The sequence below is a fragment of the Panthera tigris genome, chromosome B2 (genome assembly GCF_018350195.1).
Source record: "Panthera tigris isolate Pti1 chromosome B2, P.tigris_Pti1_mat1.1, whole genome shotgun sequence".
In the NCBI taxonomy this organism is placed as follows: domain Eukaryota; kingdom Metazoa; phylum Chordata; class Mammalia; order Carnivora; family Felidae; genus Panthera; species Panthera tigris.
In genome coordinates, this window is record NC_056664.1 from 110,178,014 (window position 1) to 110,197,276 (window position 19,263).

Here is a 19,263-nt window from a genome sequence, read left to right on the forward strand (position 1 = left end):
GGCTAGAGACTCAAGATCCCAGGGCTAATTAGTGGGGAAACCTGGGATTCAGACTCAGGCATTTTGGCTTTAGAGATTGTGTTATTAATCACTGTGCCATTCCACCTCTAGAGGCTGGCCTCCCAAACTCAGTTCTCTCTGATTTCAGAACCTATGCATTATATTGCCAGCTGCATAAACCATGAACTTGTGCAGAGCGGAAAGGAAAGAGTGTCCCTCTTCTAACAACCCATTTTCTTTCTGGTGGGATCAATAGAAGAGTTACTTATCTGTATTTGAAAATGATAATAACAATGAAGATGAAAATATATCTTTTCTGTTTGCCTAAACACTGTATTTTAGGTAACCTTATTCTAATCAATTAAGAATGAAAATGTTATCCTGACTTTCAAACAGTAGATTTCATCTTTTATTTATACAGAAACTTAGATTCCAAAGGAATCACAAGTATTAATGACTCTGTCCTCTTATCTAAATCAGACTTCTCCACGATAACAGTCATGAACACACGAGAGGTCTTGTCTGTGTGGCTACCATTTCAATCTTTTAAACATGCTGGTGTCAAAGTCTGGCTTTTGTATAACTCTTTTATACTTACGAAATTACAGCTACAGACACAGAGGTTCTTAGATAGCTATCTAAGAAAACAATAAAATGATCATGATAGGCCTAAATTTTGTATTTTCAAGTAGTGCTTGGTTTTTATCATGAAGTAAAGGAACTTCTTCCTTGTCTCAATTCCATAATCTGCTTCATATCATGTAAGTGTCTGTTCCAACACTTAAATTTACGTGTGTGCGTGTATATACATATATATATAATTTTATAAATTTTATAAAATATATAAATATATAAATATGTACACATATATGTACATACATATTTACATATAAATATGTACATATTTATACATGTGTGCATGTGTTATTTAAAAAAATATTTTTATTAGTTTTTTTTATTTTTGAGAGGCAGAGAGAGACAGAGCATGTGTGGGGGACGAGCAGAGAGAGGGAGACACAGAATCGGAAGCACGCTCCAGGCTCTGAGCGGTCAGCCCAGACCCCGATGTGGGGCCTGAACTCACGAACGTGAGATCATGACGGTAGCCGAAGTCGGACGTTCAACCGACTGAGCCACCCAGGAACCTCTGTGTGTGTGTGTGTGTGTGTGTGTGTGTGTGTGTGTGTGTGTGTGTTATTTTGTCATCAAGTATAATGCCCTGAAAAAAAAAATCAGAAATTCTCTTTGTCCTTTGCTTCATAGTTTTTGCTGAGCTCTAAGACTGGTCTCCAGCCATTAATCAAAAACAGAATGAGAGCAGGATGGGACTTTAGGAAAGTTCAGGAGATAAGTCTTTGTCTGCATGGAGTCAAAGGTAGCCTTGGTTCTATGAGGCTGAAAACAGATACAACTTAAAAAGCCAGTATGTTGACAGTAAGGAGACTCATGTGTGTGTGTGTGTGTGTGTGTATGTGTGTGTGTGTGTGTGTGTGTGTGTGTGCATGTGTTTGTGTGTGTGAGTGTATATAACATTAATACATATGGATATATATATATATATAGCATCAATATGGACAGTAATTAATATTTGGCTGACAGAAATTCCAAGAACAAAGAAATGTGGAGTTTAGCTGCAGTACCAACAGTTATTATGATGTACAATTACATGTATTTATAAATACATGGATTTAATATATGAATTAACAAATTTTATAGTAAAAATGACAGATTTATCATTCTCAACAAACAATCTTATCTTGGTTCCATTTCTTATTCTCTATAAGGGTGTTCTCAGATTTTTGGTTACAGAAATTTTTAACAATCTTAAAAAATTAAGGACTTCAAAAAACTTTTGTTTATGTGGATTACATCTATTGATAATTAATGTAACAGCAATTACAACAGATACTGTTTTTAAACATAAGGATTCTCAAGCAAACAGCTCTTTGGCTGAAAGAGCGATGACTTTCTCACATATCATTTAGCCTTTGGAGAATTCCACTGTATGCTCATGAAAAAACGAGAGCAATAAAGGTAAATAGTGGTTGAATATTATTATGTAAAGTGTTTCAGTTCACCTGAAAGGGTTTTGGAGACCCTAGGGATCCATAGACTATTACATTGAGAAATGCTACTTCAGATGAAGAATTCTATCTCTACAAAATAACCAACATTAACAAAAGGAAATAATTAAACATAAACCTGTCAAAAGGAAAGGTAATTATTCAAAAATAAGTTTATTAGCTATATATTACATATGGCTGTATATAGATCAAAGTATTTGAGAAAACAAGAGAGTAAATGTCACCTTTTGAGAAAAAAAAACCAAAACATTTTATTTCTCTAACATGGGGACCAGTAAAATAATGCAAGATATAAGCAGAACACAGACAAAGCAAAACTGAATTCTTCAAATTAAAAATTATTACAGAAGAAATATCTGGTATGCACTTTCACCTACCATATATATTTTATGGAAATATATATAATAGCATATAATAGCAACCATTTGCCAATTAACTGCTAATATTGCATTAAAAGAAAAATTTTAAACTGAGTTGAAATATACAATGAATGTAAAATTTTTAGATTTAGCCTTAGATATCAGTTTCTTTCTTGTTTGCTTGCTGGCTTTCTTACCTTCTCTTTTTCTCTCTTTCTTCTTTTTTTTCTATATTAAAACCGTCCCTTCTAAGTTTGGATAACTGTAATAAATTTAACAACACTATCACACATATGTATGTTAATAAATTAGAAACATATTTACAGTGGTTTCTAAAGGTTGTTGGCATCTCAGTTTCTTCTTCGTATAAAGTGTATAAATTCATCATGTGTATTTTATGATGTCTCCTATGTGTTTGTAACATAAAAATGTCTGAAATTGAATCAGTAATCAAAAATCTCCAAATAACCAAAAGTTCAGGACCAGACAGTTTCATAGGCGAATTCTACCAAACATTATAAGAAGAGTTAATACCTAGTCTTCTTGAATTATTGAAAAAAAAAAAAAAAGAAAAAAGGAAACTTCCAAATTCATTTTATGAGGCCAGTAACACTCTGGTATTACTCAGTATTACCAAAGTCAGATAAAGACACCACAAAAAAAAGAGAACTATAGGCCAATATCTCTGATGAACATAGATGCAAAAATCCTCAACAAAATGCTGGCAAATGAATCCAACAATACATTTAAAAAATTATTCACCATGATCAAATGATATTTATTCCTAGGATGTAAGGGTGGCTCAATATTTGCATATCAATCAACATGATACATGCCATCAATAGAGAAAGGATAAAAACCATTTGATCATTTCAAAAGATGAAGCCTTATGTACAAGAACCAAATTATGGAGGTAGCCCGTGTCCATCAATAGATGAGTGGATAAAGAGGAGATGGTATATATAGATGTGCAATGGAATGTTATTCAGCCATAAAAAAGGAATGTAATCTTGCCTTTTGCAACAACATGGATGAAGCTAGAGAGTATAATGCTAAGTGAAAGAAATGAGTCAAAGAAAGACAAATACCATAAGCTTTCCCTTATATGTGGAGTTTAAGAAACAAATGAGCAAAGGGAAAAGAAAGGTGAGAGAGACAAACTGAGGACAGACTCTTAACTATAAAGAACAGATGATTACCAGATGGGAGGTGGGGGGGGGATGGGTGAAATAGGTGATGGGGATAAGAGTACACTTATCTTGATGATCACTGAGTAATGTATAGCATTGTTGAATCACTATATTGTGCACCTGAAAGTAATATTACACTGTATGTTAACTCTACTGGAATTAAACTTAAAAACTTTAAAAAAGACCAAAGTAAGAAACATTTTCTAAAGGAATTTAAAGTAGAAAGAGCGATGTATGCAGCAGCAAAAAAACTTTTTACAAAAGTTAGGCTGTAATTGAAAATAGCATAGAAAAAAGAAACCATTGAATAAGCAAAAAATAAAATAAAAATGTCAAAATATAAATACATTTTTATTTTTATTCTTTTTTAAAAATGTTAATGTTTATTTTTGAGAGAGAGACAGATCATGAGAGGGGGAGGGGCAGAGAGAGAGGGAGACACAGAATCTGAAGCAGGCTCCAGGCTCCGAGCTGTCAGCACAGAGCCCAACGGAATCCACCATGAACTCATGAACTGAGCTGCAGTCAGATGCTTAACAAACTGAGCCACCCAGGTGCCCCTAAACATATTTCTTAGAAGATTAGTTTAGTTTTACAAAGTGAATGCCACCTTAAAGTTTTCTTGTAATTTATTCGTTTAAGAAATAGCTACTCTTTCAGCAACAACAATGACTACAATGAGCTCTTTTTCTGTGCAGGTGCCCTACAAGGTACTTTACATTTTCACTTACGTCTCATAACACACTGAAAAATAGGTGGAATAGCTTCATTTTACAAGATAACACTGAGACTCAGCAGATTTAAAATGTGTTAAGCAACACATTTTTAAAGTATTAAATGAAGGTATAAAGCTGAATTTCTTGAGCTTCTAGTCCCTCAATCTTTCAATTAAACATTCTATCTCCACTTTCAGAAGAAAAGGACGATGCTACCTAGAAGTAATTTGCAGTCAAGTAGAGAAAATGGACAAGTATCCAAACAAATATAAGATACTATGGGTTGCAAGGTAGTATATAACAATCATCAAAAGAAGCGTGAGATGTTTTCAGTGGTGGTACAATCACTTCTTCCTACGGACGTCAAATAAATTTTTTGGAAGCTATCCCATGGGAGATCGACCATGAAGGATCATATAGCCAGAAATGGGAAGAAAAATACAGGAAAAAAGAATGACAGTATCAAAAGAAGGAGGAAAATTAGGAACATGGACATGAATTGGTTTGGTATCTCTTATAGGTATACACAGTGATTATAGAAAAAAGACATAAAATGTAGTTTAAGACTGAACTATAGAGGCTTTAGATCCTCAAGCTAAGATGTGTAGAATGTATTCTAAATTTTCCATGAAGAAATATTGAACACTTATTATCTAAATAGCTTAATCAATTTGAAGTTTTGGAGAACTTAATTTATTAGTAGATGTGAAATGGAAGAATGACAGAAATCAGAAAGGGACCTGCTAAAAAGTCACTGCAATGATTCAGAGGAGAAAGAGCAAAGCTAACATGACTTGACAACTGAATTAGAGCCTGACAAAAAGAACGGTGATTACGCAAAGTAGAATTTGAAGGTTTATGTCTACGTGACTAAAGAATAGAAATCATGTGGCAATTCCCTTTGGGATTTGCTGGGGTTGAGGGATAAAGGAAAGAAGGGGGAATAAGATAGGAAGGTCAGTTGTGAGCCTGTGCAGACAAAGAGTGATGCTGAGATTTGAAAATGTGGGACCAGAGTTGATAAGGCAGGTTAGACTTCAGAACACCTTGGGGTCTTACCCACAAAGAGATAGATAGCAAGGTGGAAGGGCCCTGCTGGGAAAGAGTATGAAGAGAGAAAAGAAAGTTGACAATGAAAGAACCAATCCTCAGGGCGGGGTGTGTGTGTGTGTGTGTGTGTGTGTGTGTGTGTGTGGAAATAGCAGAAAGATAATGCTGAGAAAATATCAGACTGAAGAAAACGGAGTCTGATATTATGAGAACCAAGAGAGGAAAACATCAAGAAGGACGAGAGCCCAACAACATTGAGTGCATCAGAGAGGTTGAGAATGGGAGAGGGGTGAGAGAAGGTAATTAAGCTCTGCAATTAGGCGGTCTGGGTTGAGATTTAAGTGAGTTATTTGAGGACAGTGTCAGAGGTTAATGCTCAGCTTGCATGAAATAAAAGTCTGAGGAATTTGGTCAAGAATTGGTGGGAAACTTATTGTGAAGAGGTGTAACTGTAAATGAAAGCAGAGCAAAAGCACAACTTCAGGAGGCAGAAAGAGCAAGGGAAATTTTTATATGCCAGAAGAGTCTGAGGATATTCACAGGTGAAGGGAGGAGGGCTTCTTAGAGCGAGAACTGAACATGCAGGATGGTGGGAGTCGGCATCAAGGAGAGGCAAGAGGGGTGGAGTCAAGGAGAAAACATGGAATGATAAAACTCAGGTGAAAAGCAATGCTTCGTCATCTGAGCATGAGAATGTAAGGGTGGTAAAATAATGGGAAAGGTTAAAAGAGACTGTAATTTGGAGAAAAGAAAAATTTTAAGGAATCCACATGTATGGCATAGATCATGAATTTCATTTTTCTTGTTTTAAAGGTAAATTTTCCTGTGTAGTGCCCAGCCTGTTCTGTGTACTCTTAGCAAACATGATAAATAAATAAAAATGACCTAAATAATGCAAACATGTGTACCAGCAGTTACTGCATGTTTATTTCTACCAGCAATCTATTTTGATTTGTGTAACGTTTCAAGAAATACTTGTAGGTAAACATCTGGGATCCTAACGCATCGACACATATGTAACTTTGCACGAATTTTTGTTTTCATTTTCACTCCTCCTATTTTATCTAATTCACTGCATCACTTTGACTCTGTAGAAATATCAAAGGCTTAAAATTATTTTCTCAACTGATTTGATGAATCATGTGTAAGTGATTTGGTGCAATATTACATTCTAAGAGTTAACATTTTTTTCAAGAACTCATAAGAATCTGCTGTAGTTCAAAGCAGCAGTTGATAGCCAGTTTATTTTAGTTTTTTGGTGTGAAAGCCTCCTTTATGCAGCTATTATTTTAAATGATCATGAGTTTTAAAGAAAACTAACTACTACACTGAGCAATATCCACAGAATTCTCGAGATTGACCTCCGGGGGTAATAAAGTATGCAGAGACAGTTCACATTTGGAATGTTGCACACAGTGAAGCCAAGGGTGTTCAATAAATGTATGCAATCCTTTCTGAGTGTCTGTCCTGTCACTCTGAGGATAGGACACAGCTGTCTTGAGGGCCATGTCAGAACAACTTAACATCACCAATAAATGAATGAGGCCACATTGCTGGTACCCAAAGACTAATAATCAACAGTGACAAACATTTCACCAAATGTGCCTTATACACAGACTTGCTCTGAGGTCTAGCAGAACCAGTTATCAGAGAGAGTAAGCAGGGCAGCTGTCCCTATTTAGAAGGCTTCAACCAAGTTACTGCTCCATTCTTTTTCTCCTGAAACAAAATTTCCATAAGTATAATCACCCTTGCTCTAAAAAGTGGCATTGTTTTAAATCCACTCAAAAACGAGTGAGATGTTTTTTCCCATTATGATTTTTTTCTTATTATGGTATCCATTTTGACACAAAAGCTTAATAAACGAAACCTGTTCCTACCCAGGAAAAGTAACACATTATCATGCCATAATTATTACCATCAATGTCATCCTCATTCCCATGGATGCCAATTAATAAATACTTAATAGACACCAATTATTATTTATGCACCTATTTTATCTTATTTATCTCTACCCAGAATTTCTATGAGGTAATATTATTATTATTATCCACATTTTATTATAAGTTTTTTTAGTATTTATTTATTTTTGAGAGAGACAGAGCATGAGCAGGGGAGAGGCAGAGAGAGAGACACACAGAATCTGAAGCAGCCTCCAGGGTCTGAACTGTCAGAACAGAGCCCAATGTGTGGCTTGAACTCACAAACCATGAAATCATGACCTGAGCTGAAGTTGGACGCTTAACCAACTGAGCCACCCAGGCACCCCTATTATTATACACATTTTCAAAATAAGACTACTAAGCACAGAGATGTTATGTAGATTTCCCAAGTTTACACAAATTTTAAAACAGTTTCCCTGTTATCAGCCACTACCCAATGATAACATCTGTATTTCTATCATGAATTTGGTGATAATTTGTTTTTAACAACAACTACATTGATGTTAATATTCATTAGCATTCCATTCCAGCAAGTGATCTCCAATAATATTCCATCCCAACAAGTGTCCCAAAACAAAACAAAACAAACAAGTGAGTCATCGTATAAAATGATGCTATTTAGGAAAAAAACATATGTCCTAATATAAACTTTAACCTAAACACTATAAGAAAGCATATTTTTCTTTTTCAAAGGCTTGTGCATATTTGTATTAACTAAGAATGGATTTTTTAAAGAAGATAAAATTTATATTTCTATGATTAAGGATTGTATAAAGTTTTAATAATAAATTTTATACAATTGCCCAGAACTAGAACATCAGAGTTTCACTTTTTAATTTAAGCAAGTAAGGCATGAATCTTGTTAAAACAAGGTTTGGGGATAACATTAAAAAAACAACTCTTGGACTCTAATTCTGAGAACACGATAGACAATATTCGCTACAAAATCATACTTTTTGTTGAAGTGCTGGGCTCAGAGGAGACAAAGGAAACTTCCAGAATCTTTCCTTCTGTTGCAAGAGGAGAAAAAGAACACCTGCTGATTCACGAACGGTGAGGTCACCCTGTGGACAAGTGCTTATAGTAAAACAAGAACTCAAAAACTAAGTGTGCAAGGAGCAAAGTAGGGGTGCATAGGCTGTGAGCCTTTGTTAAGCCAGAGATGGTGGGACAAAAATATAAGTTCTCCAGGTGATTTGGAGAAGATAGCAACAACACAGTATTTAAATCTCCTTCAAATCCCCTTGTAAAAACAGAGAGTGAAACCCATGGACAATATTTAAAACAAACTGAAATGAGCCCTAGAAATGTGGACTGAAACAATCAGAAACCTACCAGGTATTAGCATCTACGGAGAAGGAAGGAGAGGAAGGCAATAGGGAGTCTGAGAGACACCCCAAACAGGAAACCCCCAAACAGCCAATAGGCATTTTCTGAAAAGTGAGTAATGACAACTTGAGATCATCAGCTGAACCTGGGAAGGGCTTTGCCCAGTCCCAGAGCAGGTAAGCATAAAGGGTTCACCACGAAGTGTGATTGCTGGTACCATCTGGTACCCTGTGACCCCTGGGGAACTTATGAGCCAGGGTTCACTTGCAGGACAGAATCCCACAAATGGTAAGACACTACTAGGGGTGGAATAAAAGTTGAGCAAGATAGGGACAATGGAGAGAAAGAAAGATAATTTTAGATAAAAGTGAGGGAAATAAAATAAAACTATGAGCTCATAATCAAAGTTCCAATCACAGAAAGAAAAAAGCCTTCATAAGGGAGAGCCTGAAGAAACAACAAACAACACATTTATATCACAAGGTACTTCAGATATTCAATTTTTCAAACTTGAACTTTAATATATATATAAATCTTCTAAGAATTAAAATATGAATTCAAAAATAAGGACAAACAATAGATTATTAAAATAACCAGTAAGATTTGAAAAATAACTATTATAATAAAATATAAATTATATAAAATTCTCACTGGATGGGTAAAATAACATATAAAACTGAAGAAATAATTAGTGAATGTATGTTAAGACTGATCATATTACACTAAATACATCATAGAGAAATGAGGAGATGAAAAATTAGAAAGAGATGTTGAAAGAAGAAAAATGTGCATACCTAACACATTAATAATGAGCACAAGGGAAAAATAGTAATATTTGAAGAAATAATGGCTATGAATTCTCCAAAGTGGTAAAGGAAAGAAAAATGACTCCATGTGCCCTGGAAAAATTTCACAATAAAAAGAAGCTCTCACTCCATAAACTATAGTGAGTCTGCAGTGGATCAAGGGCAAAGAAAAAATATATAAGAAGACAGAGAGAAAGGATAGATCATATGGAAGGAATGACAATTCAACTGGTAACAGAATTCCTCTACCTTAGTGGAGGAAGAGAAAGCAATACAGTGACACAATGTACTCAAAGTAATCAGAGTGCCTAACTGGTGACCTAGATCTTGTGCTTAGCAAAAGGCTTTCGACAATAAGGATGATTTAAAGACATTGTCACATAAATAAAACCTGAGAACACTTTCCACCAATAGGTCTTTTCTCAACACGCTTCTAGAGAAGGAGATGCTAAAGAAGTATGATGTTGAAGGAAAAGTCAGAGATGTGAGAGAGATGGTAGCAATGTAACTGAGAAATCTGTAGGTGAAGATAGACACACGTTGAAAAATAATACTAATACAATTTGACATTCAGATTCTTTTAAAGGTTATAATTCAACTATTGAACAAAATTAGCATGTAAATCAGGTTTAGATGTGATGAAATTTAAATGTAGCATCCTTCTCTTGTTTGGAAGAGGGTGTTGGTTTTTTTTTTTTTTTTTTTTTTTTTTTTTTTTAACGTTTATTTATTTGTGAGAGAGAGAGAAAGAGACAGAGTGTGAGTGGGGGCGGGCCAGAGAGAGAGGGAGACACAAAATCGGAAGCAGGCTCCAGCCTCTGAGCTGTCAGCACAGAGCCCTACGCAGGGGCTCGAACTCACAGACTGTGAGATCATAACCTGAGCCGAAGTCAGACGCTTAACCGACTGAGCCACTCAGGCGCCCTGGGGGAGGGTGTTTTATAGTAATTTTATTCTTTAAATGTGCATAGTAAAATTTCAAGGGTCACGGCTGAAGTAAGAGAAATAGAGTGTTGTCTTTCCAGATAGGTAGACATTAGAAAACAGAAAATAAAAATATATTTAAAGGGAAAAAAACACTCAATTTTGTAACGGACAAGATAAAATATGAAGAAGTGTTTAGAGAACATGAGAAATATAAAACAAGCAAGATGGTAAGAACTAGACCTAAAATATTAATAATCACAACTAATGTGAGTAGTTGAAATTCATCAGATTAAAAGTGAAGGCCATTGTACTGGATAAAGAAAGAGTAAATTTTAACTTTATGTTATTTACTAAAGAGATATCTAAAACAAAATGTCATGAAAAGACATAAAATAAAAGTTTGTAATAAAAAATTCTGATAAAATACTAACCAAAAGAAAGCTGGAGTAATTGTAATAATATCAGATACACTTTACTTAAAAAAGGTCATTATATGGAATATAGAAGTTACTATGTAAAGATAAATGTTCAATTCACCAGAAAGATACATAAAGCTTGGATAAAATGTATAAAACAGCTCCTAACATAAAAATTGATAAAACTACAGGGATAAACTGAAAATTTTCCATCTTGGAGGAAGATTTTAATATAGTTTATCCAATTATTGATACTTCTATTATTCAAAAAATTAATGAAGATAAAGGGTAAATGAAAAACAATGAATCTTGACTCAATCAATATAGGATCATGCTTCCAACCATTAGAAAATGCACATTATTCTGGATGAAATATGGAATACCTACTAAAACAAATATATTTGTTTGTAAGATAAAGCTCAATGTATTTTAAAGAGGAGACCATTTTCTCTAACCACTATATAATTAAATTAGGCATTGGTTAAAAGAGGATGATCTTTACAATCCCCACAGGTTTGGAAATTGAAAAACAAGTTTTAAAATTTCCATGTAAAATGCTAGGTAAAGAATTTATGTTGATGGAATTAAGGTATTCTTGCAACAGAACGATAATGAAAATATTGCATATAAAAGCTTGTGGGATGTTGCTGAAATAGCATTTAAACTCACTGCCTTATATGCTTATATTAGTAAAGGAGAAAGGTAGAGACTAATAAAATAAACATCCACATTAAGATATCTAAAAACAGAGGGGCGCCTGAGTGGCTCAGTAGGTTGGGCGTCCGACTTCGGCTCAGATCACGATCTCAGGGTCCGTGAGTTCGAGCCCCGCGTCGGGCTCTGTGCTGACAGCTCAGAGCCTGGAGCCTGCCTCAGATTCTGTGTCTCCCTCTCTCTCTGCCCCTCCCCCGTTCATGCTCTGTCTCTCTCTGTCTCAAAAATAAATAAAAAACGTTAAAAAAAATTAAAAAAAATAAATAAACAGAAAAATCTTAAATAAATTAGGAGTAAAGCAAATATTTAATGATAGTAGAATAGATTATAATGTGTATATTTACAAAGTAATATACTATACAGTAATAAAAAATGAATAAACTTAACTATAACTATACAAAAACACTTATGAATCTGAGAACATACCATTAAGAGAAAATCTCAGAATACGTCCTATAGTTTCATATATATGAAAGACCAACAAGTGATAAAATTAGGAAAAAAAATCAACTTAATTAGTCTTCGATGACATAAATTAATTGATTTAGACATGAATTAACCATTAGAAGACTTTTAGGTTGAATTCAATCATTTTATTCATTAATTTCATTATTTATAAAAGGCAACTATATATAATATCGTCATAAAGCAAAGCATATTTTTCTTGTGTTTAAGAATTTATGAAAATTAGTTCTTTATGTCACTAGATTTTGATTTTATAATTCACAGACTTATTAATAATTTTTCTCAAAACGTGAAATATTCTTTCAAATGGGAATTACATACCTATTAGTAAATTCTGGATTTTTGAAATTCTTGAAAATTTTCAATGCAGGGACATATAATCAATACAAAATAGGCTACACTTTTATTATGATAAATGTTATACTTTAGTTATGTTTAATTAGATTCTTTTAAAAGAAGTCTTTAACATAAGTTATATCAAATGTGTAAATCAAGAAAGGCTATAAGCTTTTACATCCTTGTTTAATTTTTAAGCACCTTGTGCTTAAATTTTAGATAAATGTCCAAAATGGCTTAATTCTGATATCTAAAATATTCACCAAACTGTAATATTGATGCAAATTACTCATTAATATATCATATTTACGTAAAAAGAAAAAATGCAAAACGAAAAAATGAATGAGTATTTTCAAAGTTAGAAAGCTTTATAAAGCAAATCACAAATGTAAGCTATAAAGGAAGTTGCCTAAAACATGGAAATCCTGGCCAGTCTTGTTTGAAGTGTCCTTAAAAAGTAATTAACTTCTATAAAATATTTTTATTAGTATGTCCTTAAAAATTAAATTCATTATCTTTGATATCAAAATTAGATCTCAGAGGCTTTATGATGATCCCAAACCGGTCTATGCAGATAATTTTGTTGAGTTGCTGATGGGAAAATGCTCATGTTCAAAGAAAAGTGTTATAGGAAAAGATGCTAAAGTTAAATTTCCACATAGAAGCATCTCAAGAAATGTTCTTACTGCATCACTTCTTTTAAAATACTAATTTTAAGGGGAAGCCAACCTCTCTTTACTCAAATGTTGTCTACCAGATAATAAAAACAAAATAACTATGGGCTTCTATAAAATCTTTGTCTTTGATATCCCCACACCCATTGTTATAAATATACTGTCAATGTCTCAGCTACATCAAGAGCCTTGCAATTCCACTAGGTGCTAGTCTTCCCTTGGCACTATTTGCCTTATGATAATGTATGTTTTCAGTCCTCTGTTTTATTTCATATTTTGCCTTTGGGAAACTTCCTGGGGAGTAATGTTTTTGGATGTACAGTTATTTATATTTTTCAGAAAACAATTTTCTCAAAAGACTTAAAATAATATCAAATGGTTGGGCCATTTAAAATTCAAAAATGTATTTATTTTGCTTTTAATTTTTAGGGTAATATATCTTAAATAGAATACAACTTAACATTCCTTGATGTCTTCTTCTGAATTCTATGGAAAGTAAATAATTCATTATATAATTGCCATATCTATAGAAAATATACAGAATGAAAATCAAATGGATATTTAGAATCAGAAAGCTACATCCTTACAAAAAATAAACCCACAAAAGCAAGCATCAATTTAAACCATAATTGCCTATGAATCATGGAAATTTTGATTTTGCAATGTTACTTTCACTGATGTCATAGAGAGATATTTGTGTATTGCTGATTCTTATCAGCATCTTCTTTATGCCTATAATAAAACCCCAGATATTTGAGAATCCAGTCCACTGGGATGATCTCAATCATCTCAAGCAGAGTGAACCAGAATTCAGGAAGAAATACCCCCTTCTGTATTACACTAATCCTTTTCCACACATTAGCACCCTTCCTTCCCAACCAAAAGACCCAGGAATGAAGGGCAGTCTCTGTGCTTCCAGTACCAAAGCAGAAAAGCCACCCAGAAGACAAGACATGCAGGCACCAGCGTGGAGTTAGAGAATGTGCGTGCAAGTCTGGGCTCAAAGCAAAAGCTATTTGTGAACCTCTGTTATGAAAGACAAAGAAAAGACTGAAAGATAAATAAGAAGTCTGACCAAAAATAAATACACATGGACATAATGCTGAAAATGGGTTGAGAAAAAGAACAATGAATCTTCAGTTTAAATTATCTTCAGTATGTTTTATTAGATAAATACCTGAAGTTTTTGATGATTGCCTCCAAAAAAGCCTGATAAAAATATGTTCTATAGAGAATATAATATTCATATGCATAGCAACCAATTTATTAAAATGTATCATCTCATGATGTCATTGGACATTTATCTCATATGATCCACAAGAAAAAGTAGACATTTTTTCATCACACTGTCTGTTTTCAGTTACTATTCTTATTTCTCATTTACTTATTTACACTTATTTCTTCCCAACAATTCTCTCCTTTTTACGCCCTTAGATAAAGTAAACCACAGTTTTCTGTGGCAGTAGGTCCAAAGTCCTTTGGCCTGCAGGATCTCTACCTCATATTTTAACCTACATGTCCTTACCTCCACTGCTTTCTGACACTAGCCCTTAACTTCAGCTAACTTGTCTTTTAATTGCCCTTATACCAAGTTTTCTTGGTTGCTGACTTTGATATATATAATATATATTATATATATAAATATATATATAATATATATTATATATATAAATATATATAATATATATTATATATATAAATATATATATAATATATATTATATATATATATTGGTTTCTGTCCCTGGTTCCTGGCATAGAGTTTCTAAATCCCTTAGAATCTACTAGGTGATAGATTTGCCAATGAGGCAAATGCTTGGTGGGCTCCTGGATGGGGGCTGGTCACCAAAAATACCAAGCCACGATTAGAAACCTGAAACTTTCAGCCCCACTCCCCATCCTCCAGGAAGGGGAAGGGGACTGGAGATGGAGTTTACAATCAATCATGCCTATGTATGTATAAAGCCTCCATTAAAAATTCTCTCAAGTATGGGATTCAAGTATACGGTTCAAGTAAACCCATCTACATACAAGGAAAGTGGCTTACCCCAACTCCACAGGGGCAGAAGTTTCTGTGCTTGGGACCCTTTCAGACTTTGCCCTATGTATTTCTTCATCTGGCTGTTCATCTGTATCCTTTATCATATCCTTTATTATATAATAAACTAGTAAATGTAATTGTTTCTCTGAGTTCTGTTAGATGTTCTAGCAAATAATTGAATTCAAGGGAGGAAGTCATGAGAACCATTGATTTGTAGCCATGTTGGATGGAAACTATGAATAACCTGGGGACCTACTACTTAACAATTGGCAACAGAAATGGGGAGGAGTCTTGTGAGACTAAGCCGTTAACCTACGGGGACTGTGCTAAACCCAGTTAGCGTCAGAAGTGACTGAAATTGTATGACACCAAGCTGGCATCACAGAGAATTTCTTGGTGTGGAAACAAAACAAAACAAAACAAAAAAAACCCCATATATCTAGTGTAGGAAGTGCCTGGAGCGTGGTACTTCTGTAAGAGTGCAGAAGAAACACAGGGGAAGTGAGTTCTTCCTTTACATTTACTTCAGTCTTTTTCCAGTTATTCAAACCTAACCATTCTTCAAATTATAAATTTTGTAATCACTTTCTTCATGAAGTCTGCCCTGACTACCTTTGGGTATAAGGAAAGAGTGTGGAGTGGAATGGTTTCAGAGGGCTTTCTTGAGTATCAGCTGGAAGCTTTGCCCTTGCATCAGTGACACAATTCTGCACCCTTGTTATTCTTCTTTTTTTAAATCCCTGAAGTAAGTCCATGCGGAGTTCTATTATTTGCTGTCAAAGAGGTTCAAATGAGAGATGTGGCAGGTACCACATTTGATGATTGTCTTATACTGTCCTCAATACTCACGATGTAGTGTGTACAGCAGAAATGCTCAAGAAATATTAAGATCTGCTCTGTCCAATGTAGTTGCCACTAACCACATGGGGCTTTGGGGTACTGAAATGTGACTAGTACGAACTGAAATGTGCTAAGTGTAAAACACAGACACACACCACAAGATTTCAAAAAACAGTGTAAACTATCAATGTGTTCTATATTGATACATAATGAAATAATACTTATATAAATAAATAAACATTAAAATTATTTTAACATGTTTCTTTTTATCCTTTTAATGTACTTACCAGAAAATTTAAAATTACATGTGTTGTTCACATGAAATTGCACTAGACAGCATCGATTTAAAATGACTTTTTTAAAAATCAGAAAACATGGGAGGGAAAATTCCTATCTCTCAGAATTTTTAGGAACTTACAGGAAAATTTAAAGTTGTACTGTATATATTTAGAATGCCTTTGGGTACCTAGAAATTGATATTTTAGAGAGTGTTTTCTGAGAACTTTGTCTGTTTATGATATATGAGCTTAGATCCATTCTTAGCTATGTTATTCTTCTCAGATATATAATTATATTTAAGTTAACAACCATTAGAAAATACCAGCAAATAAAACATTATTGCTCAATCATATGTAGTCTACAGCAGATCTTTAGTGATTGAAAGTTGAAGGCAGAATCAGGATTATTTTATTTCATTTTGCTTCAATCACTGAAAAAATTAATGTATTTGAATGCAAGTCGCTTTAATCTTCAGGCTTGAGAACACGATCAGTTATTTCTGTTACAAGTTATTTCAAATAACATAGTTTTTTAAGTTTCAGCATAACTAAGTTTAAAAGTTAAATTTCTATCAGAGGGTTTAGTATGAAATGACTCAGTCTCTGAACACATTAAAAGTATAAATATTTTATGAGTTTCAGCTGGAAATTTATACTGCATGCCAAAGAGAATTTATCATCAATACAAGCAGTACTTACTTGATACTCTTGCAGGTTTTTCTGCTAAAAATAAAATAAAATAAAATAAAATAAAATAAAATAAAAGGAAGAAAAAAAGTTTTCTTTAACTCAGATAAAATGCAAAGAAATTATACATTGATGGACTACGTGAAAGTATCTCACATCTTTTGACTTTCTTATTGCTTAATGTAATGTAAGAATATAACTATTGCCTGAGAACATGGGTCTTTGAGTGTATTAATTGTTTTCATGTGAAATATAATAAAAGCGCTTAATTATTATAGATGTTACAACATGTTTACATTTTAAACACTTACTAAAATCAGCAGGATTCTTGTTAAATTAAGTGTTTTGGTTCAACTTTAATTATAACTAAGTTGAGTAAAATTACTTTGTATGATGTAATTAATGTAAATATTTGTTTAAAGTTTCCAAATTCCATAAAATGTATCATTAAGAATTATTTTCCTTTCAAAGGTAATAATGATGAATAACTAAACCTTAAAAAGCAACATGCAAAATCAGTTTAATTTTTCATAACCATTTGTCTAGTTTCAATGAGAGATTATAATTCTTCAAAGTAGTATCTTTTTACATTAAAGTGTATGTATGTAGGAAAAAAATATAAAGTGAGATGATTGTCCCAAATACCAAATACTGTAACAGATATTCTAACTTCTTGGAAAGAAAAAAAAAGATTGGTAACATCTACATTGTACTAACGTTAGTCTATTTTTTTTTCTTAGTATGGTTGACACATAATCTTACAAGTTTCAGGTGTATAACTTGCTGATTTGACAAGTTTATAATCATGCTGTGTTCATCACAAGTATAGCTACCATCCCAACATTAGTCTAATTTAAAGGGCCAGACTTGAAAACATAAATTTTTAAAGGAATGTGTGTTATATGATTTACTTTGAGACTTGCAGAGTTTTTAGTATAAACCTAGGGATTATAAATTTACAGAAAGTGGTTAATGCCAATAGAAAGGTTTTTAGAAAATTTTTTTTCCTTTGAGATACTTATGGTTTTAGTTATATTACAGCTGCATACCTCATGTATTCAAAACACAAAATAATTTAGAAAAAATACTTCAGTAAGGCTCATGTGTTATTATTTTTCCTTTAAAAATACTATCACTGCCTAAAAGACAGGAACTTAAAAAGGCGTACAGTAAACATTTACTGAAATACAATGAATTATCTGTTGGATGAAGGAATGAATAAGAATATGCCTGTACTCTCAACTAGCTCTAGTCTCTGGCGTCATATTTACTTTGAGCCAAATCCTGTCTCTACCAGGTAAACACTCTGAGATGTTAGGTGTTCCTTCATCACATTTACCTTATCTTTAAATTGGGCATAATTGGGCCTGTTCTAAGGATTAAATGAACTAATAGGATTAGTTAGGAAAGGATGTACAGGTGGGTTTTTAAAATAACATATCTTCTCATTCTTCTAGCTAATTATCCTAAAAAATGCTAGGCAATATTTTAAAAGTTAAGAAAGTTGAGATATAAAATTTATGGCCCTTTATGCTTCTACAGATTTGGTTTGTTCTTAATCTAAATTTTACCATCTAGTATGACTGATAATTATAAGTCTAAATTACTAATGACTATATGTCTAAATTTTATATGTAGCTATGTCCTTTCAGTACGTCATTTCAGGCGTACATAATACACTAAGCAGAAAGAAGGAACCAGTAAAAAACAAGACTCGCTTCCTCTCTCCACACACTGGAGATGTATATATTTGCTATGAATGAAAATAATTGTTCAGTTATGGCATGTTTACTTAGCACCTTAAAATTTAAAATATTTAGATACCATTACTTTTTGAGTTAATTAGATTTTTTAATTTTATTTTTTATTTTTTTAAATTCTTTTTTTTTAATGTTTATTTTTGAGAGAGAGAGAGAGAAAGACAGAACACGAGTAGGGGAGGAGCAGAGAGAGAGGGAGACACAGAATCTGATGCAGGCTCCAGGCTCTGAGCTGTCAGCACAGAGCCTGACGTGGGGCTTGAACTCCCCAGCCGCGAGATCATGACCTGAGCCGATGTCGGACACTCAACCAACTGAGCCACCCAGGTACCCCGAGCTAATTAGATTTTTAAAAATTATCTCAGATTTTTAAAAATCACTCAGATTGCATAATTCAGTTATAACATCCATTTGTAGTTTTTTGATGATCAAATCACCAAAACATGTCGTTCTTATTTTAGGTAAAAGACATCTCCCTTCCATGTGCATGCTGGCATTTTCCCTCCACCATCCACTTCTTGAATTAATTTAAAGGGCCAAGTTTAGGTAATAAAAAGGTATTTATAATTTTGGCTGTATTTATGCAATACATAAAATAATTCTTATCTATCTATTTTTACCACTATATCATTTTTGACCTTATGCATGT

The 19,263-nt window shown here is 33.4% G+C and overlaps 1 protein-coding gene across 1 annotated transcript in view; it reads right to left on the reverse strand.

Annotated features, from left to right (window-relative positions):
* Positions 1–19,263, reverse strand: part of TRDN (triadin) — a 391,552-nt gene that overhangs the window by 9,618 nt on the left and 362,671 nt on the right. Inside the window, exon 37 of the mRNA XM_042987108.1 lies at positions 16,867–16,890. Within this exon, the coding sequence (XP_042843042.1) occupies positions 16,867–16,890 (24 nt within the window). The remainder of the gene's footprint in view (positions 1–16,866; positions 16,891–19,263) is intronic.